At 44.2% G+C, this 26,936-nt stretch overlaps 1 protein-coding gene across 1 annotated transcript in view; it reads left to right on the top strand.

The window, feature by feature from the left end:
- Positions 1-25,998, top strand: part of KCNK9 (potassium two pore domain channel subfamily K member 9) — an 82,708-nt gene extending 56,710 nt beyond the window's left edge. The window contains exon 2 of the mRNA XM_020804528.3: positions 23,534-25,998. Coding sequence (XP_020660187.3) covers positions 23,534-24,372 — 839 coding nt within the window. The 3' untranslated portion in view covers positions 24,373-25,998. The remainder of the gene's footprint in view (positions 1-23,533) is intronic.
- Positions 25,999-26,936: the final 938 nt, after the last annotated feature.

Genomic DNA, 26,936 nt, shown 5'->3' with positions numbered 1-26,936 from the left:
TTAGTGAATCATCTCCTCTGTAATTTCCATTCATTCAAATATTCTAACTGTGGCTTACTACACTAAAGCATCTGTGGGAGTGTTGCTTCCTGGTTTGGATGACCAGTGGGACACGGCTTTGCCCCATGGTTATCTTGACGCTGCACAAGAACTCCTAGTTCACTTTGCATTCATGCATTGGTCAGAGTCTGTGCTGGTGCCTAATCTTTTGCTACTTGGGTCTTATCTCAAGCAAACATTTGAGTTAGATTTAGAGGCTCCAAGGGAATTTTGAGGGGGGCGGAATTGTTTCTAGAACAAGCTTATCATCTCTACTCAGAAAGAAGTCCTGCTGATTTCAAGTTGGCCAACATCCATAGAAGTGGATATAGAGTTGCTAGGTTAATACCACCTCTCATAGACTCTGAACATCAGATGCTGAAGAGAGTTGGCCCAAGCCTAATGGGATTTGTTCTCCTGAGTTCTCTCTACTGTCACTGGCAGATTTGGGTGGCAAAAGGAAGTGGGGTGAACGAAATCTCCAATGGGATGCCTCCACATCTCTCTCTTCTAAGCTTCATCCCCACCACAAATTAGCTGCCCTCACCTGCTGTTTGCTGAGAACTGCGTGATCACACTGATATGGCCGAATGTGAGCACTAAGAAAAATAAAACAGCCTCTGGAACCACTGGTGGTTAATTTAACTCATTTCATTACAGGTTGCGCCTAATGGATGATCTGGTGAAATGGATTTGCTCATCTAGTTATTTAATTTATAAGGCATCTTTCTTCCCCATAAAAGACTCAGGGAAGCACACAATCAAATAAAACAACATAAGAAACACGGTTAAAACCACAGTAAGATACAATATTTAAACAATTATTAAACAAATAAAAATATTAGAAGCTGCCACTTAAAAACATATTAAACAGTGGTGCCCAGAATTGGATGCAGTGTTCCGAATGAAGTTTGACCAAAGTAGGATAGAAGAATACTATTATGTACTTCACTGTATATGGACATTATAGCTTTCTGAAGCAACATAGTACTGCATTTAAGCAACCTAGTATTTTCACCTTAATGAGGGTGAAAGAGGAGAGCACAAAAAATGGTCTGAAGCTCAACATCAAAAAAACTAAGATTGTGGCCACTGGTCCCATCACCTCCTGGCAAATAGTAGGGGAAGATATGGAGGCAGTGACAGATTTTACTTTCTTGGGGTCCATGATCATTGCAGATGGTGACAGCAGCCATAAAATTAAAAGATGCCTTCTTCTTGGGAGGAAAGAGATGACAAATCTAGACAGCATCTTAAAAAGCAGAGACATCACCTTGCCGACAAAAGTTCACATAGAGAAAGCTAGGGTTTTTCCTGTAGTGACATATGGAAGTGAGAGCTGGACCATAAAGAAAGCTGACCACTGAAGAATTGATGCTTTTGAATTGTGGTGCTGGAGGAGGCTCTTGAGAGTCCCTTGGACTGCAAGGAGAACAAACCTATCAATTCTAAAGGAAATCAACCCTGAGTGCTCACTGGAAGGATAGATCCTGAATATCCTCCAATACTTTGGCCATCTCATGAGAAGAGAAGACTCCCTGGAAAAGACCCTGATGTTGGGAAAGTGTGAAGGCAAGAGAGAAGGGGACGACAGAGGATGAGATGGTTGGACAGTGTCATCGAAGCGACCAACAGGAATTTGACCAAACTCCGGGATGCGGTGGAAGACCTGAGGGCCTGGCGTGCTCTGGTCCATGGGGTCATGAAGAGTCGGACACAACTTAACGACTAAACAACAACAAGTACTACATTTGCTTTATTTGGTCACAGTGGTTTCCATCCTTGGAATCCCAAGGTTCTGGGACAACAACTCCCAGAAATCCTGGCCAGCATAGCTAGTGGTGAAGGTTCCTGGGTTTTTTAGTCCAAGAACATTTGGGGAACCAACATTGGAACTGCTGGTATAGAACTTTATCAATTTGTCTTTTGTAGTCACTGCAAGAGCAGTAAAAGCTAGGTCCGTTCCCAAACTGCAGAAGCATTATTTCAATGAACATGGAGCCACATCTCTGTGGTGGAAGCTGGAACAGCTCTTTGCCTTACCAGCAGAAAGACCAATGCAGCACACCTGTGCATGTTCATTTACTCAGAAGTCAACCCCGTCCTTTGCACAGACTCAGAAAAGTTTAGTTGGAGAAACACTCAAGCAACAAATTGAAATATAAGTGAGGATATGTTTCAAAACCTAATGGCTAATACGTTTATTGAGGCCAAACAAAAGCATGCAAAATGGTTGCAAGGTTTTGAGATATTTTGCTCTCTTCATCAGATAATATCTTCCAAAAGTACCTGGAAGCAGAAGGAGGACATAAGAAGGAAGACATAGAGTCGTATTGTCTACGTGGTATCCTAAGATATAATGGGATACTCAAATGAAGTTTCATATGAGCCAGAATTAAACAATGAGGCGGGCGGGCGGGGGGGGGAATGCTATTTTAGACTGCATTAACAGATGTCTAGTCTCCAGATCATGTGAAGTACTACTTCCTCTCTATTTGGTAGTGGTTAGGCCTCATCTTGAATAGTTTGTCCAATTCTGGAGACTGCACTTTAAGAAGGATGCTGACAAACTGGAGCAAGTTCAGAGGAGGGCAACAAGCATGATCAGGGGGCTGAAAACCAAGCCCTAGGAAGAAAGACAGAAAGAACTAGGCATGTTGAGAAAAGACTGAGGAACATATGATAGCACTTTTCAAATACTTGAAAGTAGTCATCCAGAGGAGGGGCAGGATCTGTTCTGAACATCTTGTTCATCCCAGAGTTTGGGATACGTGATCATGGGATCAAGCTACAAGAAGCCAGATTTTGGTGGAGTATCAGGAAAAATGTCCTAACTGCTAGAGCAGTGGAACAAATACCTCTGGAGGTGGTGAGTGCTCCAACACTGGAGGCATTCAAGAGAAAATTGACCAACCACCTGTCAGATATGCTTTGATTTGCATTGAGCTGGGGGTTGGACTTCAATGGCCTTACAGCAGTGGTCCCCAACTTTGGGCCTCCAGATGTTCTTGGACTACAACTCCCAGAAGCTTTCACCACCACTTATGCTGGCCAGGATTTCTGGGAATTGAAGTCCAAGAACATCTGGAGGCCCAAGGTTGAGGACCACTGCCTTATAGGATCCTTCTAACTCAATTCTTCTTCTTTTTGCCTTCAGCTTTTCCTAGCAGTATTGTGCTTTCTGTCGTGCCTTTTCTCCCAATGATAGGCCCAAAGTATGATAGCTTCAGTTTAGTCCTTCTCAGTTCTCATAATAGTTCAGGTTTAATTTGATATAGAATCCATTCGTCATTCCGCTGTACCGTATTACTGCAATATCCTCTGAGGAAATGTACGTATTTCCCTTCCTGCTTGTTAAGTGAAGTTCTGATTGAATAAAGAAGGGCATTCCAAATTGAGCTTGTATAGCCAACAAATCCATTTCTTAATGCACTGAATACTATATTTGATATTTAAGGGGTTTACCTCTAGCATAGTATTTAACTCCAGGGGTGATGTTCTTATGGCAGCCACTGGAGTATTATTAGACATGAAATGGAGAAGGCATCTAATGACAGTTTGGGGGCTAATGGTGCATGAACACTGTAATCTTAGCTGGTCATTATCACCCATAGAAATGACATGGGCCATGACCATAATTGCTTAAATAACAGGGAGAAAATGGGTTTGAGATGGGCTTTGAGACAGAAGTGCTTATGAACGAACACTGCCTCTGTCTTGCTCATTGGGAAGCTGTGTTTGCAATGGAGCGTTCCTTTGCCCTGATGACAGTATGCTGGGCCAGGCGAGTCTATTTTTGGAATTTGTTTATTTGCTCATTATGATGTCAAAGGTCAAGCAGTTGAACACTTAGTGGGTAATTCATTTGCTGCTGTCACTTCTACTTTGATAGCATCACAACTGAGATCATTTTAGCAATATTTCTTCATGCATATGTTAAGTGCTGTCCAGCATGAGGCTTTAACAATCACAAAACCAGGATCGACAGTCTGCTTTAGAGGTGGGCATAAACCAGTTTGCCCTGGTTCGTCCCAGTTTGTAAAGGTGGCAGCACAGCGCTGCTGCTCCCCCCCACTTCCTCTGGCTCAAACAGCCACTCCCCAGGGCCAGCTTGCTTGCGTCTCCGACTTCCACGGCTAATCTCCCAGTCATGAGCAAGAGCATAAATTTATCTGCCCCACCCTTTTGTCTGATTACAAGATCAGCCAAGAGGGCAGGGCAGAGAAGTCTGAGCTGTTGCTGGAAGATCAGTTGAGGAGGTGGAAAAAACAATCTTTTCAAACTGGGATGGACCAGGATGAACTGGTTCATGCCCATCTCTAGTCTACTTCTATCACAAAAGCTCAGAGAACTGAGATTAGAAAGTCTAGCTTTGAATTATTTTCCCAGATGTTTATAAGAGAAGCATCCAACTTTGTTGAATTCAGGAGACTATGTATGTACTTTGTCTAATCTGGTTGGACAGCTCAGGGACTTAAGCATCTGGCTATAGAGCTAGAGGTTGGGAGTTTGTTTCCACATTGTGCTTCTTGGGAGACGAGCCAGCCTGTATATCCTTGAGCAAACTGCACAATTCCAAGGTGTCCCAGAAGAAGGGAACGGGAAACCACTGCTGAGTATTCTATAACTAGAGAATCTTGGAAAAGTTTGCCCTAAGTCAGAATTGATGGTAATTAGTTGTTATGATGATGATGGTCCTCTTTGAGTCACACAAATTGTCAATTTTTCTTTTGGCAACAGTGTCCTCTGCATGTGCCCCGAGGACTACATGCAACCACAGAGTCATATTTTGCCCACCCCTGTCGTGTGCACTGATCTTTATTTGTATCAGAGTGTTGGACAATTTAAAATTAAGGGCATATATCAAATATAGGTAAAATTAAAAAGAAATTAAAATGTTAAGATAATTAGACTATGAATTGCACTCACAGAAGCACTGCATTGAACTTCTCCATACTCACAGAAAATTTGTCCTGCATCCAAGTAGCCCAATTTTACTTGATTATTCTTTGATTTTCCTATTTTTCTTCAAAGGCTGTTAAGAGACTTCCAGATGGTATAGCCAGAGTCTTTTCCAGAATTCATCCATTTGGCAAGGTGTGTTGTTAATGTTCTCTAAAGGTTTCCCCTACCCTCTTCTGGTTTAATATTTAAAGCATGAGATGTGCAGAAAACTTTTCCTTGATTTTAGACATAATCAAAGGGGTTGGTATCCATGCAGTGGATGGTTTTCGTGCTGTCTTGCCTTATTTCATTCCTTATTTGCCATCACTTCTCAAAATACCGTATTTTTCGCACCATAAGATGCACTTTTTCCCAACAAAACAGGGGTGTGTGGAAAGTCTGTGCGTCTTATGGAGTGAAGAAAACAAATTATATTTTCCTGTTTTCTTCTCCTAAAAAATTGATGCGTCTTATGGAAAGGTGTGTCTTATGGAGCGAAAAATACGGTACTTCTGGAGGGACCTTGTGCTACACAATTATTAGCACCTTTGTTTCTTGAACTCTCTCAAAAGTCCGTTGTCACTGATGTTAGGAATAAGGCTCTGGTGCTAGGCCTACGCAACTGTCTATAAGATCTATTGGGAAGAATTGGATTTCAGGATGTGGGATTGCTTACTTCTCAGTTTTAATTCCAGAAGTTCCCCTCCAATGCTGGAGGCAATCAAGAGAAAATTGGACAACCATCTGTCAGTTCTGCTTTGATTTGGATTCCTTGAGCCAGAGCATTGGACTCAGTGGCCTTACAGGCCCCTTCCAACTCAATAATTCAGTATTCTATGAATCCTAACTTTCACTGAAGTAGATTTTTTTATACTCCACTAGAGAAGGTGACCTAAGCATTATAGGTAAAGGTAAAGGTTCCCCTTGACATTTAGTCCAGTTGTGTCTGACTCTAGGGCGCAGTGCTCATCCCTGTTTCCAAGTCATAGAGCCAGCGTTTTTTGTCTGTAGACAGTTTCCGTGGTCACGTGGCCAGCATGACTTGACATGGAATGCCGTTACCTTCTCACCTATTTACCTACTCACATTTTTACATGCTTTCGAACTGCTAGGTTGGCAGGAGCTGGGACAAACGATGGGCGCTCACTCCGTCACATGGATTCAATCTTACAACTGCTGGTCTTCTCACCTTGCAGCACAGAGGGTTCTGCGGTTTAACCCGCAGCGCCACCATGTCTCTTTAAGCATTATACCCTTGGTCATATGCTTGTAGATGTGTGAGTTTTAAAGGTTTATATCTGTTGCATATGTTGTAAATGTTTGGTCCATTGTTTTCAGTGACCCTGATGGCTTGGAGACATTTGGCTTGGTAATGAAACAAGCAACTTCCGAAATCTTGGTTACACAGTGGAGAGTCCAGTGAATTCACAGACAGAGGGAGGGAGAGAGAATATATATGTGTATGTAGGGTAGGGTCCAATATCCCGTGCAAGGGTTCATAAAATTGCAGTTCCAGTGTGTCTTCCTTGATGCTCTAGGCATCATGGGTAATAAAGTGAAAAGACTGGTCACACAGACCGTGCCCTCTGGACACAGAAGAGAGGTTTTGGAAGTGTCTGTCTCCTTTTCTCCTGCACATATGTTTAGCCTCCGGATGGCACAAAAGGAAAAATGATGGATCACCCTGATTATGTCTAGTCAGGTGCTTTAAATGGGATGCCTAAACTCTACTGCCTCTTGTAAATTTTCCGTGGGATGTGCATGTCAGAAGCTGGTGGAGGGAAGCTTGCTTGTTCTTTATAAACAGTCGAGAAATGGCTTGTTTTGTAGGAAACTGCAGCTGCCTATTGGGGAGATAAATAGCCTTTGAGATGCTTAGCTTGGCTGGGTGGATCAATTTCTGAAGGAAACGAGACAGATTTACCTCTTCTGCTGCATTGGCTTAGTGGCTGAAACACCGGCATTTAGTCTCTTCCCCTGTTCCGGCATAGAATGGCATGCACACTTGCCTGCCCACCCCAGAAATGAGACAAGACACAGGTGATGGGTTTAACTAGGGCTACACTTTATTAACTCATTAACTTTTAACTTCCTTCAGTTCTGCAGAGAGGCCACCTGTAGCATGGATCGCTGAGGCAGGCACCAGGGGTCCCTGTTTACCCCAACCCAAATCTGAGGAGTTCCAAGCCTCAGGTTTGTGTCATCATGTTGACAGCCAGTTCCTGGACAGCTAACACTCCAGTGACCCTCACCACCACTAGCCACTTTAGGTTGCCAATGGCCATGGCTGGTCACCCATGTATCATGCCACCCCGACGATAGAATCTTGGGATCCTCAATGCCAAGATGTCGGTAGCCATATGCAACAGATGTAAACCTTTGGAACTCACCGCTGCTCCATTCACCATCCGCACTACCTGCCAGTGTGACCTGTTTAACTGCAACACCACCCCTGATCAGCTTATCCTTGCCCATAGGGCCCTCAGTATGGGATAGGTAAAAATTATCCACACACTTTTTTTCAATATGCCAATCGGGTGATATGGGTACAAAATTCCTTTCAGGCCCTGAAACGACCAGCTAGTCTCGCACTGAGGGTGGGCGGGTAGGTTGCCACACCTTCTGTAGAGGCTTGAGCAAGGGCAGGGTCACCTTTTATAGGTAAGTTCAGGCAGCCAATGGGTGCTCCAGGTTGCCAATAGGCATGTGCCCAGAGTGAGGTAAAGGTTCCCCCTGACATTTAGTCCAGTTGTGTCTGACTCTAGGGCCTGGTGCTCATCCCCGTTTCTAAGCCGTAGAGCCAGCGTTTGTCCATAGACAGTTTCTGTAGTCACGTGGCCAGCGCAACTAGACACGGAACGCTGTTACCTTCCCACCGAGGTGGCACCTATTCATCTACTCACATTTAAATGCTTTTGAACTGCTAGGTTGGCAGGAGCTGGGGCAAGCGATGGGAGCTCACTCCATTGCGTGGATTCTATCTTACGACGGCTGGTCTTCTGACCTTGCAGCACAGAGGCTTCTGCAGTTTAACCCACAGTGTCACCATGCCCAGAGTGAGGCACTGTTCAAATATATGTTTTGAACTTAGTGAGAAGCTGAAAAAGGTTGAAAAGGTGTCTATAGTAAGACCTCATAGAAACCAAGCCCTATAAGGAAAGACTGAAAGAACTGGGCATGTTTAACCTTGAGAAAAGAAGACTGAGGGGAGACAGGACAACACTGTTCAAATACTTCAAAGGCTGCCATACAGAGGAAGGACAGGATTGGTTCTTGATTATTCCAGAGTGCAGGACACACAACAATGGACTTAAGGTACAGGAAGCCAGATTTAGGCTGGATATCTGGAAAACGTCTTAAAGCAGTACAACAACGGAACCAATGACCTCGGGAGGTGGTGAGCACTCCAAGGCTGGAGGCATTCCAGAGAAAACTGGACCACCCTCTGTCAGATCTGCTTTGATTTTGATTCCTGCATTGAGCAAGGGGTTGGACTCGATGGCGTATAAACCCCTTCCAACTCAACTATTCTGTGATTCTACAGCCTAGAATCCTGGGTTACAAGTCCCATCATCCTTGACAATTGGTCATAATGGCAAAGGCTGATGAGAGTTGCAATCTTAAAGAGCCAAGTGAGGAGAGATTGTGGAGAACCGGTTCCTGTGGTGAGTGAGGAAGACCGAGAGTACTGTTCAGTTTACAAAATAAGATTTTTGAAGTCCATATGATCTGAAACAGTCATACCTGGCCTTGTTTTCGTTGTCTGTCCAAACTCTCTGCTCTCCCCATTTCTTCATTATTTTGGTGATTTTAGAGTATAGAACATTTGTACTGTTCTGAAGTCATCGGTTTTCTTTGCCACACCACTATATATCCTGTTCCCTCACAGCACCCCTTCCTTCATCTTTGGTCACAGACAGTCCTTGGCCCCATGGCCCCATCATATCGGCTGTGGCGGGTCACAAGTTTTTTTTTGTCAAAAATAAGATGGCATCCGCTTTGATCTGGTCATACTGGAGAAGTTGCAAAGTGAATCACATGGATCAGTGGAGCCCGATTTCAAGACGTATGTGTGATCAAAATAAAGGAGAGAAAAGAGAGAAACAGCTACATTCTGGGGAAACCAAGAGTGTTGTATAATACTGGCATTTTAGCAATAATAGGTCAGGTCCTTGATATTCCAACCCTCTCCTTAAATTCTGGGATTTTGTTTAACTATTTTACCTAATTGCTTTCAAGCATCAGGAAGAAGCTACAGTTTTCTTTTGGCTGTTCTAAACAGCTTGTGACCAGGGTCTCTGGCTCTCAGTGAAGCTGACAAAGTTACAACAGGTCTCAAGTACCCACTCTACATCTGGCAGCTCTCCAAAGTAAGGCAGGAAGAATAAAGGCTGTAGGCTCATGGTAAACCCAAACACCCCACGTTCTATCCCTGGCATCCCCAGGATGGAATCGGTAAAATTCAGGATGAAAACTCTTCAGAGCCTTAGGTGCTGGTTGAGGTTCAGATGGACTAAGCATCTCACTCTGCATACAGCACCATCTTAGATTTTAAGGCAAGTGATAGCTGGAATGGCAGTGCTCTTATCTTCATGAATAGGGATGGGGTATTCATATATGAATATCCCCCGGCAGGTGGAGATAACGAGGGTCCGGCCCCATGGGGCCGGATGGTCCACTCACAATTCTGTCTCTGCTACAAGCTCTGTGGTCCCTTCTTATCATGATGGACCCTCGTTACCTGCACCTGTGGGGGGATAATCATATACAAATACGAATACCAGCATCTCTATTCACAATACTTTTCTTGTGAACGTCCCCAGAAATATTCACATGCACCTGTATCTTGATTCCACTTCTGGTGCCAGTAGAAGGTGCCTCTAAACTAGTTTAGGTACTGCCTCCCACCTTGAATGCTTGATTGAACCGTTTACAGAAGTTGGTTGCTTTAGGATTTAACTTAGGTTTATCTCTTTTGTAAGTTATGCTTGAACAGTACCTAACATATTTCTTAACTAAACTAAACTAAATATCTGTTACATCATAGTGCTGAAGCAAAGTGAATTTCAAGTGGGTGATTCCCCCCCACCTCACAGTAATCTACCCATTGCCAATGCTACTTTTTAAAGAAATGTTGACTTTTTAGAAAGTCAATATTCAGTGAGGCCCTAATATTGAAAAGCCAGATCTTGAATCATCGCAACAGAGACTGCCTCTGAAAATCCCCTGATTGTAGAGCTTCTGAAAAGTACTTTAGGCCATTCTCCTCTTGCTGGCTGCAGATAAGAGTAGACCCATGGGCACAATGGAATTAAACATTGACTTGACATTCAGTGGTTGATGCAGTGGGTTTACTTTGGTTGGGAGTAGCAAAAAAGATGCTGGCCGTTGTGTTCTTCATTTTCACCCGAGTTCCCCAGCATTCTTGAGCCAGGCAGTGAACCCCATTTGGAAAGATCTAAAATTAAACAGCAAGGCAAGAAAAGATGTGTGTGTGTGTAATAGGCTCACATATGCTTGCCTTCACCCCCAGTTCTCCTCTGCAAGAGACGCTCAAGGATCATTACTTCCCAAGGCTTCCTATTTCTTCCCTAGCAATTCTGTTTATCCTCCTCCACTGAAATTCAATTTAAAAGGGAGGTTGTGCTTGCAGCAGGTGATACGTGAAGTGTGCATGAAATATCAGGCAGGGAGGGGGGGAATGAAAATTCCACAAGATGGGGATTGTGTGTGTCTGCTGAAATGATGCAACAACAGAGGCTAGCAAGGTGGTTTTTGTTGCAACACAAAGTCTTGACTACGCGGAATAGAACACAAGCTAGCAGACTGTACCACTTCAGACTGTAGCTGGGGAAAGAGCTGGTTGAACTCATGCCCTTCAGGCTTGGCTCTGCTGTTGGGGAGAGTGGAATGACTGCCCTTGCCAACATATGCTACAGATTGGAGATGGAGATGAGGGAGGACAAAAGTCGTGCCTGCTGTGCTTGGTCTTCCTGGGTTTCTGCAAGTGAGCTTCCTTCAGTCTATATGCTCATGTGTAAAGCCTACATGTGAGCAGCACTATACTCTTCTTCAGACCTGGTGGTGTAAACAAGGAAGCACTTGATGGCAGAAGGGAACATCATTCCCCCGTAAGCCTGCTTAACATCTGAACAGCTCAAGAAACTATTCTCTGTGTTGCCATTGGCATCATCAAGCAGAAGAGTACATCCTGAGACACGAGAGAGGACCAGCATGGCCATCTACTATTTGGGATGGCTTATTCTGGAGCCCAGAGTTTAAGAAGGAGACAGACAAGCTATAACGTGTCCAGAGGAGGACCATCAAGTTGGCAGAGCATCTGGAAACCAAGCCCTCTGAGAAAGAGTTAGGTTTGAGTAGCTTGGGGAAAAGTAGATGGAGTGGTAGTATGATTGTTGTTTAGTCGTTTAGTCGTGTCCGACTCTTTGTGACCCCATGGACCAAAGCACTCCAGGCCTTCCTGTCTTCCACTGCCTCCCAGAGTTGGCTCAAATTCATGTTGGTAGCTTTGGTGACACTGTCCAACCATCTTGTCCTCTGTCGTCCCCTTCTCCTCTTGCCCTCACACTTTCCCAATGTCATATGGAGAATGAAGCATGCTTGATTTCTGCAGCGCCAGAGGGTAGGACTGATGGCAATGGATCTACATGACAAGAAAGGAGACTCTGATTAGACATGGGATATTTGTATTTGTAGCCCCAGTGATATGAATATTCCATGTCTAATTCTGATAACTCTTAGAAAGAGCTTCCTGGCAGCTAGAGCTATTACAGAGTGGACCAGGTTATCTTGGAAGGTTTGGGGTTCTTCTTCTTGGAGTTTTTTAAAATTTGGTTGGATGACTATCTTCAGGAATGTTCTGGCTGTGATGTTTTGTGCAGTACTGAGGCTAGACTAAATGATTCGGAAGAGGTGTGCTTCCGACTCTGCAGTGCTGTGAATGATTCTATGACTGCCTTTGAAGAGTGCTCATAACAAGGTCTGAGCATCTGATGATGATGTAGAAGGTGTGAAGGGCAATGGGATGACCAAGAACAGAGAAACATGATGTGGGCTGTATGTAAATAAAACATCAGAATGGCAGGTCGTACAAATGTCTTTTGGAGATTTCCCCAGGGAATGCTATGATACAGTCTGACGTCTAAGCATTTCAGCCGAAACATAATATAAGGCTTTCAAGATGCAGTCCTGGAATACCTGGGCTCCATGGAACCTTATCAGTAAAGAACAATCTTTTCCAACCTGTTTCTGGAGCCAGTTTCACCTTAAGGCTGATTACTGAAAGGGTAGCAAACTGAGACTGGTCTAGATCACTGGTTCTTAACCTTGGGTTACTCAGGAGTTTTGGACTGCAACTCCCAGAAGCCTTCACCATCAGCTCTGCTGGCTGGGGTTTCTGGGAGTTGCAGTTCAAAAACATCCAAGTAACAAAGGTTAAGAACCACTGGTCTAGATTACACTCCCTCATTCAATTTCCGTAGTGGATAAAGTGAGAACTAGGAGAACAGGATTCAGATTCCCCACTTGGCCATGGAAACTCACTGCGGGCGTGGAACTGTTAAAACCAGTCCATAAATAGTTCAATTATATTGAAAGCCTTATTAGGGTTGCTATACGTTGGTTCCCACTTGATGGCACAGACAGAACACACACAGAGAGAGCAGTTCCTATGTAGAACAACACTGCAGCTTAGCCAATCACGTCACCTTTTGTCCTGGGGGCGCTTCCTTCACCACAGTTCATTGGCCAACTCTTCCTGCATCTTATCCTCCCATCTCTTGATCTTACAGCTGATGGGTGGCTTTCCATGATGAAACCTCTTCCAGTAGACCGAATGTCTGTCTTATCAGCTGATCAAGCAACAGCATAGCAAGAGAGTAAGAGTTAGCAACTATGCCAGAGACAATGTGAGAGCATCATGTACAGTATGATTAAAGAACTGCTGGTGGCTCTTGCAACTTGAAGTGAATGATTCTGGACAATGCCCTACAATCATCTGCAACTTATAGGGGCCAGATTCATGATTGTTCCTTCACAAATGTGGCTTCAGAAATGTTAAAAACTGGATTCCATGTAGCTCACAAGCCACCAGTACATGAGAAATGTGGTGTTTTCCACTAAGGGGTATCTCAGTTAATGCAAACAAGCTGTGTCTTTCCATTCCTCATGTCTGTCCTCACTTATTTTTAGAAAAATAATAAGTATGTGTGGTCAAGTCAAGTCCAAGGTATGACCAATTTTCCCAGGATTTTCTAGGTACAGAGTAGAGATGGGCATGGCTTAAAAAACAAATAATCAAATTCATTAAAAAAATGCTACAAATCATATGAATCAATGCTCCCAACAAATCTTGGATCAATGAATTTTAGCAATGTTTAATTCATCAAATTGTTTGGCTATAAAATGGGCCCCAATGCATGCAGAGAATCCAGAATTGCTGGGAAGCATCCTTTGGCTCCCCTCTATAATCTCTCCATGTTGGTGAAGATTGGATTTCAGCTGTCCGAGTTATATACCCACAAACAGCCCCCTCCCCACAGTAAAGTCACCCACCAGGCCCCTAAAGGTAAAGGTAAAGGTTCCCCTTGAAATTTTTGTCCAGTCGTGTTCGACTTTAGGGGGCGGTGCTCATCCCCATTTCCAAGCCATAGAGCCAGTGTTTTGTCCGAAGACAATCTTCCATGGTCACGTGGCCAGTGTGACTTAGACACGGAATGCTGTTACCTTCCCACCGAGGTGGTCCCTATTTATCTACTTGCATTTGCATGCTTTCGAACTGCTAGGTTGGTGGGAGCTGGGACAAGCGACGGGCGCTCACTCCGTTGTGTGGATTCAATCTTACGACTGCTTGGTCTTCTGACCCTGCAGCACAGGCTTCTGCGGTTTAGCCCACAGCGCCACCACGTCTCTACCAGGCACCTAGAGAAACCAAAACCACACAGAAGCTTCCCACGACTCTCCTCTGTGATCCCTCTAAGTTTGGTGAAGATTGGGTTTCCCCAAGGCAGCTTCTAAAGGGCACTTTCTTGGGAGACCCACTTTGTGAGTGCATAACTTGGATGTTTGAAATCCAATCTTCACTTTCAGGGCTTGTGGATGAGAGTTGGGATAAGCCACCCTGCAAATCTCTTCAGAGCCATTTTACAGGATTCTAAATTTAAAAAAACCAACTGATTTGTCAATTCATCAGAAAAAAATTCATAAATCTCTAATTCATGATTCTTCAACCTTGATGCATCAAAAGGAATCACCATTATTCTGATTAATGCCCATCTCTGATACAGAATATTCAGAAGTGGTGGGACTCCAGGACTGCAACACAGGCTGGCTTTTCTCCAAAGAGACTCAGTGGAGGATTAAATTCCCAACACCTGCCTCCACATCTGGGTACTCCAACTCACTGAGCTATACCAGGAAAATAACATTTCTGGAAAGAGGAAAAACAGATATCTGGAGTCTGCACAGACCATTAGATTTTGTAGAGATTTTGATCTGGAAATTCTGAAAACAGCTTGCTCAAAGTAATTTGTATGCTGTCTGATTCATTTTGAATCAGAAACCAGAATTCAGTTCTGAAATGCAGTTCTTTATACCTCATACTCCCTATAACTGAACATCAAAAACCAGCCAGACTTACCAGACTAGATTCAAAATGCTGTATTTTTTTTTAAACTTCCAAAGCCCTAAATAGCTGGGACCTAGGTGTCTCAGAAACAATCTATTTTTTTTATGAACATGCCTGGCTATTATCTTCAGGAGAGTTCCTTTTGAGAATAATCGACAGCTATTGAGCCCTATTTGACAGACATACCGAAGAGAACTGTTCCCTATGTGGTTCACTCCCTTCCAATTTGCAAAGATTTTTCACTGTTGCTGCTTTCAGGATAAGGGTGTGAAGACATATCTTTTTAAACTAGCTTATAATATTGTTTAGTTTATTGTGATAATTTTAACTGCTTGTAGACACTCATGATTTTATTAGCCATACTTTGTTTTCATTTTAACAATTCTATGGCTAAATTTGCTTTCACTTGTTCTTTTTTCATTTTATTTTATGATGATTGTTTTGGCTTGTCTCAACATAAAGAGTTTTGAGGTATGAAGTACCCAGAAACAGTTTATCATTACATTCTTCTCTACGGCACTAACAAGAGTTAGTCTGAGTGTCGCTGCTGTTGACTAGGAAAGGGTCAGCTTGCCCCGCAGTTGCTGCCTAGTAGCTGCTCTTCAAGGACCTCTCCACCCCCATGACCACTGGAACTATCTCTTCTGGTGATGTGACCATTCATTCCTGAAGAAGACAGATGCATCTCAGTCCAGTGGCTCAGCTTTGATCATTCTGCCTTGGATCACCCTGGTAGAAATGCAGACTCCCGATGGAATCTCATCTTCAGAAGTATTGCTCTCAGCTTGCCTGGTACACTCCACTACATTAAGATACCAGCCAAGAAGAGCAAGAAAGGTTAAATGCCATAGGGGAAAAAATTGAAGACTTAACATCAGATGAATTAATTTTATTAAGGAAACTGTAGTCATTAGAGTGCAAGACTTGAGCAAGGATGTTAGTTATACGTTCTTATGGAAGTCACCCATTAAGTTGCCATAATGACACATAACAACAAAGATTGTAAGCTCCCTTAAACACTACTTATGTAGTAGTGGACACAGATGTCAGCAGTAACACTTCCATTGCTGCTTCTGTTTCATGGTTGGATGCCCTGGTTATGGGGTGGTAGGGCACCCTAGCTGCCATCTGGACAATCCTAACCCAGTAGGGTGTGACACCTGGCTCACAAGTTCTTGGCCACTAGTGAAGGTGGTCCATGCCCTGGATCATCCTCTTGCCTGCCGGGTGACTGAACATGGACATCTGCTTCTCAATCACCTCCAGCCAGTCCCCATCCTCCTTCTCTTTCATTTCCTCCCCATTCCAGCTAGCTACACCTGCTCCCTCCTGCCCGCCAGTGCCCCCTGTGACCATCTCCCAGAGCCATTTGTTCCTCTGTTTCTCCTGCCTGTTCAAATGCTGTTGCTTGGTGTCTTTTTCTTCAGGCTTATCTGCCTCCTGGTTCTTGGAATAGTTAGGTGGAGGACCAGTGCATGAGGTAGACAACCCAGAGATATCCTTCTTATGATAGCATCTTTTCTATTTGTCATAGTTGAACGATAATTTACAGGCATGGTGCTGTGCTCTGGTTTTATCTGTGCTTTGTACAGTTTATTTATTTAAAACATTTTGACCCTACCTTTCTCCTTGAGAAGGACCCAGTGTGGCTTACAATACTGAAAGATAATATTTAAAGGTAAGAACAAGGAGCACAAAGCAAAATGTGCTGCTTATATACCAACCCATAATGCTCAAGGTACTCTCTGGGCGGTTTACAACTTAATTATACATGTTACACATTGCCCCCCCCCCAGCAAGCTCAGTACTCATTTTACCAACCTCGGAAGGATAGAAGACCGAGTCAACCTTGAGCTGGCTACCTGGGATTAAACCCTGGGTGGTGAGCACAGTTTTGGCTGCAGTACAGCAGTTTAACCACTGCGCAATGAGGTTCCTACACCTATAAAGAGGCAGCTCACAACATTAAAAGAGAATATTAAGGGAAAGATCAATCAATATGCAATTTTTAAAGCCACTCTGAGAAATGGAAAAAAAAATAAACACAAGTAGTACTAAAAATACAGTCAACGCAGTAATGCATAAAAATCCATCTGAAAATCTCACATAGGCAGCAGGTTACTGAGGGAAGGCTTGCTTGAGGGGAAAGGCATTTGCCTGCATGCGGAGCGACAGCAAAGATGGGGCCTGTCTGGCCTCTAGTGGGAGGGAGTTCCACAGTCTGGGAGGAGCAGCAGCAGAGAAGGCCCTCCCCTTGTGTCCCCAGCAGACACACCTGTGAAAGTGGTGGGAGAAACTTTTCCACTTTGTAATAATCACCATTTTCCATGCCCACTTTTCTTTCCAGTGTGTGTTTTGTTGTTGGTTTTTCAAGCCGAGATTGACTTCATTTTGGTGGGCCCTGTGTTTTTTTTATTTATTTATTTTTATTTATTTTATTTATATCCCGCCTATCTAGTCGATTGAGACCACTCTAGGCGGCTAACAACATAAAATAAGACAATAAATATATATAAAACAATTTTTGCATGATAAAGACATAAACAAGAAGGGGAACTAATGGTAGGAAAGAGAGAGAAGAACTGTTTTGAACTGTAGCAATTCTGCTCAAGCCTTATTAGAAGTTCATATCCTGAAGTCAAGTGTTTGGAATGCAGATGTGTGTTGTTTGACTGAAAGCCAACATGATGATGTAGTGAACAGCATTATGTAGACAAAGTGGGATCTTTCCAGTGTTGAATTACGGTGTCCTCCATGGCTATTGTGTGTGTGAGTGTTCAAGCAGGGTTGGGTGCAACCTGTTCAGCCCTGCCTCCTCCCTGTCATCTGTTCGATTTGCTGACAGGCATTCAAACAAGTCAACTTGATTTACTTCTAGACTCTCTTATGCTAGCAAGGTAACTTTTCAAGCTGAGGCAGCCATCCTTCTTCTGAGTAATGCTGTCCTGAGATGCTGTTTGGCCTTCTTCACTTCAGAATAATAAAAAAGTAAGGCAAGCGTCTGACCTGATGGGGCTGCTGAGAGAAGAGGATGCCTGTTGCTCATGCCATTAATCTCCAGTAGAGAATCTAAGTCTTGTCTCAGGTAGGAGGGAAGTGCCTATAAACTTGTTTTATTTCGGCTTTATTTTGGCCTGTGTGGTTTGGTGCATTGCATGCACACGTACACAGAGGAAAATGGTTTGTAAACAATCTGGAACTATTGAGTAGTAACACATCTTCTAGTGCCAGCCTGTGTTGGTTTTAGACAAGAGTCAGTGGTGACCTTAGCTATTTCTATTTGCAGGAAGAGCATAAATTGGAGTGGGGTGGACAGAAAATCTCTGCTTCCCACAGGCATCAGGTTGACCTCTTGTGGGGTACAGTAAGCAGGATTAGACAAGACTTTCTTCTCATCTCGCAGAGGGCTTTTGTGATTTCGATGAGCTCAACAGGTTACTTCCAAGCAGTGGTAAGAAGTCTGTAAGCAATAAGCTGAACCTGACCCGCAATAAGTAAGCCATGACTGGCTTCTGGGAGTCGCTGGTTGCAATTCAGTTCACTGAGGTCATTTTTCAGTAATTTGGTAGTAGTACGTCGGGGAGTTGTGAAATAATGTAGGATCAAATTGCTTCCGGAAGAGGGAACGCTCTAATATATCATAAAGCCAAACTTATTTTTTTGCAGCTTTGCTTGCTATTATTAGAATCTGGCTGGCAGAAGTGTTCTAACTTTTGATATTTTAAGGGCGGCTGCTTGGTTGCAGTTGGATGCCCTACCTCACTTTTTTTCTCCAACTAGTTTTGTCATGGCCAACCTATAGAGAGCCCCAAGTTGTTGAAAGCAATAACTCCTTCCTGCTTGTGTGTTCTGACTAGAGATGCTGCCCTCAGGGAAGCCACCACCTCCATCATTGCAAAGGGCGGCTTGGTTTCCCTTAGGGCATTGGACCCAGCACTAAAGGGAAGCTGCAGCCGCCATCTTGGTAAAGATGGTGGTGGTAGGGGTGGCGGCAGCCAAGGTGAGGAGGTGATGGTGGCCATGGGAAGGGGGTGGGAGTGCGGCTCAGCTGTGGGGGCAGGGGGGGGCTAGTCTAGTCTAGCCCTTCCCTCTCTGACTGTGGGCCCATCAATCAGCTGTTTCGTGGGCCCATTGGCAGAGAGGGAAGGCTAGGCTGTCCAGCAGCCTAGTTTTTCCTCCCTAGCTATGGGGGACAAATAAAAATGGGTAAATATTTGTCTCTTCCTATTCGTGAGGGTCTGTGGAATTGAAGAATATGAAGGGATGAATATTCAGTGAATCAGAAATTACTGACGAATATTGTAAACGATTTTCTTATTCGTCCCCATGCCTAGTTCTGACAAATAGGGTGGCCACATAAAGAACAGAGCAGGTCTACTCTACCATACAGCTATTAAAGGTACACAGGTGCTGTTTTTGTTTTTCTCATGTGGCCACCTGACCAATAGCTGGTACTCAGTTGAAAGTGACGCTTAGAAAATGCCCCTTTTGAACTATAATCATATTGTTGTTGTTGTTTACCCATTCAGTCATGTTTGACTCTTCATGATCCCATAGACCAGAGCATGCCAGGCCCTCCGGTCTTCCACTGCCTCCCGGAGTTGGGTCAAATTCATGTTGGTCGCTTCGATGACCCTGTCCAGCCATCTCGTCCTCTGTCGTCCCCTTCTCCTCGTGCCCTCACACTTTCCCAACATCAGGGTCTTTTCCAGGGAGTCTTCTCTTCTCATGAGATGGCCAAAGTATTGGAGCCTCCGCTTCAGGATCTGTCCTTCCACTGATCATATTATGTGCCATCAAATTGATTCTGCCATATCGGGGGTTTCTAGAGAGTCCTCAGAACTGGGTTGTCATTCCCTTCTTCTGGCACCATGCAGCTTGCCCAAGGCTATCCAGACTGGCTGTTCTCCCAGAAGGCACAATGAGGAGCTCCTGATCTCTGGCTTGGCAGCTGCATACCCAACTCACTGAGTTACCCAGTCAGCTACAACTCCCAAACATCCCTCTTACAGTCACCCTGGTGGTTGGAGGATTCTGCAGGTCCAAAATTTAACTTTTCGAAGCTCTGGTTGACAGGCTGAGCTGTAATTCTGAATGATGGTGGTGGGCTATGTTGAAGAAGGAATAACCTGGGTCTCACTCCCATGATTCTCTCTTTCCCCCTAAGATAATAACTGCTGGATAGCTCAAAGAACTGGATAACTCAAAGAACTGGATAACTCAGTGGTTGAAGCATCTGGCTGTGGAGCCAGACATTGGGAGTTCGATTCCCGACTGGGCCTTATTGACAATGATCCATAGGGTCCCTTCCAGTTCTGCAGTTCTAAGATTCTCAGATTTTAGCTAGGGCCCTTTAGGTCTTTATTGAATAATTGAGCTAAGGAAACAGAGGTTTCCTATGTACTTAAAATGACTGCTGAAATTTATTACTCAGATCTAAGTCACTTTTTGCCATTATTTCCCATTACCATGGTTAGTATGTTACCTCAGCCTCCTTTCTCAATACGTCGGAACTCCAGCACATCTGTGTTTTAGGTCAAATTTTTTCCTTTGTGATTATTGGCCATCTCTGGCTGTCGCCAGCGTGAGTAAGAAAACTCTGAGTCATGGGGTTGTACGTAGTTCGTCCCCCCCCTCCTTCCTCACACTGTTGTCAAAAGGAGAGTAGGCCCATGACGGAAGGCCCATTTCCCTCACCATGGCAAAATGAGAGAATTAAAGCAGCTCCCTGTCTTATTGGCAGATACAGGCTTCCATTCTGGTCTGAATAACAATTTAGATTCCAGATTGCCTGGGAAAGCAAGACAAGAATAATGAAGAGAACAAGGCCTCTGAGGCTTGTCTTTACTTCCACTGGTGCTGCTGATAGATTTATATCACTTTTTCTTCTGCCTGAAAACCCCTAGTTTGGCCATGATAACAGCCTCAGCGCAGTGGTCCCCAACCTTGGGTCCCCAGGTGTTCTTGGACTACAGCTCCCAGAAATCCTGGTCAGCACAGCTCGTGGTGAAGGCTTCTGGGAGTTTTGGTCCAAGAACATCTGGGAACCCAAAGTTGGGAACCGCTGTTGGAGGAAACACTAAGGTCAGAGGGCATGTGTTTTGAACTCCCATTGAAATCACGTTGTGCCCAGTTTAGCTAAGGGTGTGCACTTTGAGGTCCAACTGATTCTCATGAAAGCAGTTTACAAATCTGTGGACTTACACCCAGGTACATAGGTACTGAAGAGAGATGGGGGGTATTCGTATATGAACCCCCCCACAAGTGGACATCACAAGGGTCTGTCCCATTGGGGCTGGACTGTCCACTCACCTTTCTGCTGCTGCTGGGGGCTCCAGGCTCCCTCCTTATTACTCTGGAGTGCCCAGACGGCCAGCTACTCTTTGACCTGGCAGTGAGGCTCGACGTCCTGCCTCCTGCCAGGAGTGGCTAATTGACCATGAGCTCCGGAGTGATAGGAGCCCATGGCAGTGGCAGATGGTGAGTGGTCGGTCAGGCCACAGGGGCCTAGACCCTCATTATCTGCACCTGCGTGGGGAGATATTTGTATTTGTATATGAATATGAATACCCCCATGTCTAGTACAGAATTAAGCTTCTACTTATTCACTCCATTGAGTTCAATGGAACATTGCATGAGAGCTTAAGCAGGGCACAATCATTCCTTGTAATGTTTTGTTTCATAGTTGCCTTACTGTGTTTGGCTGTTACTTATCGCTGTGAGATGGGAAGTGTTAAAATATAAATTCATTCATTCATTCATTCATTCAATTCAATTCTATTTATTTATTTATTTATTTATTTGTTTGTTTGTTTATTTATACATTTCATTTCAATTCAATTCAATTTCATCCATCCATCCATCCATCCATCCATCCATCCATCCATCCATCCATCCATCCATTCATTTGACTTTCATACCGCCTTCTGGCCGCAGGGCCACTCTGGATTCCAGCTGTCACCTCATGGGTAGCGCCACATAAAGAGCATTACAGCAGTCTAATCTTGAGACCAAGAAGTGCATGGACCACCAGCGTAGTGAGGGACCCAATGGGAAGGTAGGGATGCAGCTACAGTACGTGATCTGCCTCAGATGGAGAAAGGCTGCATGACCACAGGCGTCACCTGGGACTCCCTCAATAGTGCTGGCTCCAGAAGGATGCTCGAACTGTGAACCTCATTCTTCTCAGAGAGAGTAGCCCCAACCCACAGATACTAGGGGTGCCCATTTGCAGGATTGCTGTCTTGTCCAGGTTCAACTTCAGTCTGTTATCGCTCATCCATCTCAGCCCAGCATGCAGGCAGTGCTAAAGGGATGGGACAGCATCTACTGCAGAAGGAAGAAAGAAGAGATAGACATAAGTGTATAAATCTATAGTTACTACTTTGAGAGCCCTTGTGGACAGAAACATGATAAACTATTACAGTTTAAATAAAAAGGATAAGTACTCTTGAAATATTATTAAACTTTGAACCCCTCCCATTCCTTTTTTTTTTTTTGATTAAACCTATGAGTAATGGAATCGTGATAGCCCAGCTGGACTAGCAAGTTCATCCTCAGATATGACAGAGAGTCAATTGAGACACTATACTCTTTCTACATCAGCATCCTGTTTGGTTCAGAATTTTCCTGCATCTGTTTGCGCATATCGCTTATGATCAGGGGGATCCTATGGCAAAGACTCAACTCAGTAGCTAAAATCCTGTTGCTTAATGTAGTAAGTTGCAGTAGAGTGCTGATTCAGCAACTAAATTTAGGTCTCTGCATTGCCACAAACTACCAAAAGGAGACAGCACTGGGTAATAATGGAAGATTCACAAAAGACGGACATACCCCTGCAGTGGAGGTCATTGCTCATGCATGTAATGTGATCTTAGAATGGGTGCTTGCAGCTAGGAGCAATCACTAGAGATGGGATTTCAAGGTGTATTTTTTTGGACTATAGATCAGATCATTAACCATTCTGGGAATTCTTCCTGACTATCGCCTAAATGTGTCTCATAGAATCAGAATAATTGAGTTGGAAGGGGCTTATAAGGCCATCGAATCCAACTCCCTGCTCAAGGCAGCAATCCAAGTCAAGGCAGAACTGACAAAGCAGATCTGTCCAGTTTTCTCTTCAATGCCTCCAGAATTGGCGTGTTCCCCACCTTCCAAGGTCATGGGTTCCATTGTCATACTGCTCTAACAATTAAGAGGTTTTTCCTGATATTCAGCCTAAATCTGGCTTCCTGTAGCTTGAGCCCATTGTTGTGTGTCCTGCACTCTGGAATGATTGAGAATAGATCCTGCTCCTCTTCTGTAGGACAACCTTTCAAGTATTTAAACGGTGCTATCCTCTTTCCCCTTAGTCTTCCTTTCTCAAGGCTAAACATGCCCATCACTTTCTGTCTTTCCTCACAGGGTTGGGTTTCCATTATCCTTGCTGCTCTTCTCTGAACTTGCTCCAGTTTGTTGTCCTCCTTCTGAAAGTTTGGTCTCCAGAACTTGACACAGTTCTCTAGACGAGGCCTAACTACCACACGATAGAGGGGGACAAGTACCTCTCTACGTCTCACCTGGTAGAACGGTCTCAGTTGGAAGGCTTTCAGCTAAACTCCCTCAAACTGCACCTGAGCTTCCCTAATGTTCGTTGGGTGCCCTCTTTCTGAACAGGAAGCTCAGCCTGAAAGTCTTGTACCGTTGAGGCCTTTCATCAAGTTTGAGGGCCTGTTCACAAAAAACTGCCACTTGCAGGTGTTTGTGAACGGGCCTTCTGTCAAGAAGAACTCCCAGAACGAACCATTATGGGATTTGTAGTCCAGAACGAACCATTATGGGATTTGTAGTCCAAACGTCCCAACTCTAGCAATCCTATCTTCTGCCTCTTGTGGTCATTCACCTGTTTTTCTCTTCCTTCCCCAGGTTATGGACACGCTGCCCCGGGAACCAATGCGGGTAAAGCTTTCTGCATGTGCTACGCTGCTCTGGGCATTCCGTTGACCCTGGTCATGTTCCAGAGCCTCGGGGAACGCATGAACACCTTTGTCAAGTACCTCCTGCAAAGGATGAAGAAGTGCTGCAGGATGAGGAGCACAGATGTTTCCATGGAGAACATGGTGGCCGTGGGTTTCTTCTCCTGCATAGGGACCCTTTGCATAGGAGCTGCGGCCTTTTCCCATTGCGAGGAGTGGAGTTTTTTCCAGGCCTTCTATTATTGTTTTATAACATTGACTACAATAGGCTTCGGGGACTACGTGGCCCTCCAGACAAAAGGGGCCCTTCAGAAGAAGCCACTCTACGTGGCATTTAGCTTTATGTACATCCTAGTGGGGTTGACGGTCATTGGGGCCTTTCTCAATCTGGTTGTTCTCAGGTTGTTCATGAACATCGAGGAAGAGAGACGGGAGGCTGAGGAGCGGGCTTCCCTGGCGGGGAACCGCAACAGCATGATCGTCCACATCCAAGAGGATTCCCAACGCGCTCGGCCTCGGTACAAGGCTGAAGTGACAGACCTCCAGTCGGATTGCTCGTGCATGTGTTACAGGTCTCATGAATACACCAGCCGGGTGGTGTCCCACCAAAATTCCTTCAGCTCCAAGCTGAACCTCCAGTACTTTCACTCCATCTCCTACAAGATAGAGGAGATCTCGCCAAGCACATTAAAAAACAGCCTTTTCCCCTCTCCCGCCAGCTCCGTCTCCCCTGGGTTGCACAGCTTTACAGATAGCCACCGGCTGATGCGGCGGCGAAAGTCGATCTGAAATCATTTGCCGTCGGGAATGTTGATCTTTTATCCTTGTGAGTTTCTTTTCCTCGGAAAAGGAGCCGCAGCTGCGACGGAGATTCCCGGTGCAAGCCAGAGTGAGGCCCATGTTCTTGAAGGAAACAAAGCGAAGGGAAAAGACAGCCTCCTCTTTAAGACTCAGCTCTGGAGCATGAAGCATGAACGAGTCCTTTTCCAGCAACGTATGCCTTACATTTACCCCACCCTCAGTAGTTGCGAGATTTGAGGTGACGGGGAAATGGGTATTAAAATTCCAAAGTTGCACACACTAAGCTGGGAGCTTCGCCTCTGCCTTTGGCACTCTTGATCGAACGGACTTTCCCCCCTTTTTTCTTCACAAGCAGGTTGCGGTGTGTGAGAGAGAGCACGGGTGTGACTGTGTGTGTTGAGCGTGTGGGTATGGGTGCACACGCACAATTCCACTACCAGTGCCATGTGACTAACAAGAGTATCTAACGAAGCATCAGGTATCGGTTTCCTTTTATATGTATTCTTCCTTTGAAGAAGTTGTATTCTGGCCTGCTTTGGCTTCCATAACATTTAAAAAGTCAAGGGGGGGGAGGAGGAGGGGCGGGGAAGGGAAGAAAGCTGCGATTCTTTTGTTCGTTTGTTTGCTGAGTCAAGCATGCGCCATAAACCGTTAATATACTGAGTGTGTCATGATAAGATTTTCTTAGATTGTAACAACTTTTTTTTAAAAAAACAAAACAAACAAATAAATTAATGAACATGGCAAGAAAGGAAGATTGCTTTTGCTTGCCTGGGTCAAATCCTTGCAAAGATATATTTTTTTAAAAAAATAACCGCATGCATTTTGTAAAAACTGGTATGCATTGTGAAAATACAAGAGGAAAATGAAACCCTAGCAAAGGAGATGACACTAAAAAGCAAATAATACTGATTTAAAATGCATCTGCTTTAATTCTTCGTTGTTCCGACTATTTGCAATGCTGTTGTATTATTATTATCATCATCATTATTATTATTTATTAATGTTTGTGTGTCTGTGTGGGATGGTTGGAACAAAAGAGTATAATTACTCCTTGGCTCTTATGTTTACAGTTTTGTATAGCATTGAGTTCTGTGTTGTTGTGTGTATGTGTGTGTATATATGTGAGTGAGTGAGTGAGTGAGTGAGTGAGCGAGTGTGTGTGTGTGTGTGTGTGTGATCCAAGCACCTGCGTGTGTTTGCAACACTACCTGTATGTACAAGAATTATTATTATTATTATTTCTGAATGCTTGGACAACGATGGTACTCCGAAGTGGATGTATTTTTCCCTTCTTTTCTTATGTAAAAAAAAAAAAAAAAGACAGGGCATTCTTTAGTTTAAATATTATTATAAATAATAGTAGTGACATATAATCTCTAAAATATTTTTGATTTGTAAATAATGGAAACCTTGGTTGGTCTCAGGAAGAATCCGAGACAGTATCTTCTGCTTTGGCCATCTGAAAAATGTTTAATCTAAGGCTACTTCTGCTTCTCTTTTGCTTTGTTGAGCCAATACAGTCAATGGAAGCAGCTTGAGATGTTCAAAACTACTCTGAAATTTGGAACGACTGCATCACTCCTGGCTTTCTTCGGCTAGGCGAGCATCTCCCAACAGCTTCTCTCCAGCCTTTTCCTTTCAAGAAACAGGCATGCAAGAAAAGCATTGACTTGGGGTGTCATCAGACAGCTGTAAAGGTGTGCACCTTATCACACCCAAAAGGGCTGCTTTAACAGGATGATCTCCCATAAAGGGTCCCTTTTGTCTGCCAGGGTATTACTCCAGCCTGGCCACCCCAAAGGTCAAAGCCCTATGGCTGGGCATTCATTGGAGTCCGGCTGAAGCTCATTTCCCCATGTATTCTGTGACTGCTGGGAAACAGATCACAATGGACCGTTTTACAAGTGGTCCAGATTGCGATCTGTTTTTCCATGTGATCGCCCCTTTAAATAACATCAATGCCTGTTCTCAAAGAATTTCCAAATGATGGACACAGCTAGAGTGCTATGAGGAAGAAAGTAGTTTATAAAAAGAACAGCTTCCATGATCTGAAGTGCTATATTCTGAGAACAGAACAGTTTTCTGTGCATCTGCTTGAAAAACTGTTTGACCCTTCCTTCCTTCCTTCCTTCCTTCCTTCCTTCCTTCCTTCCTTCCTTCCTTCCTTCCTTCCTTCCTTCCTTCCTTCCTTCCTTCCTTCCTTCCTTCCTTCCTTCCTTCCTTCCTTCCTTCCTTCCTTCCTTCCTGTCTATCTTGAATCCTTCCTTCCTCCCTTCCTTCCTTTTTTTGTAGTTTTTCTTTTGTACATGTGGTGGGGCATAAATTGCATGCACGTAAGTGACTGAATATCTCCACTGTTACAGAAAGTTTGTCCGGTAGCCAAGTAGCTCATTTTATGGGATCATTCTTTGATCTTCCTATTTTGCTTTGAAGTCTATTAAGTCACTTCCAGATGGTTCAGCTGGAGTCCTGTCCTGTTGAGAGACACTTTTCACTTCCAGGTGTGTTGCACTTCCAGAACTGCTGCTCTATTCTGGCCCAACCCTCTT

This window comes from Pogona vitticeps, chromosome 4, assembly GCF_051106095.1.
Source record: "Pogona vitticeps strain Pit_001003342236 chromosome 4, PviZW2.1, whole genome shotgun sequence".
NCBI classification, from domain to species: Eukaryota; Metazoa; Chordata; class Lepidosauria; order Squamata; family Agamidae; genus Pogona; species Pogona vitticeps.
The sequence above is the reverse complement of the archived record's forward strand: the minus strand, read 5'-3'. Positions and strand labels throughout refer to the sequence as shown.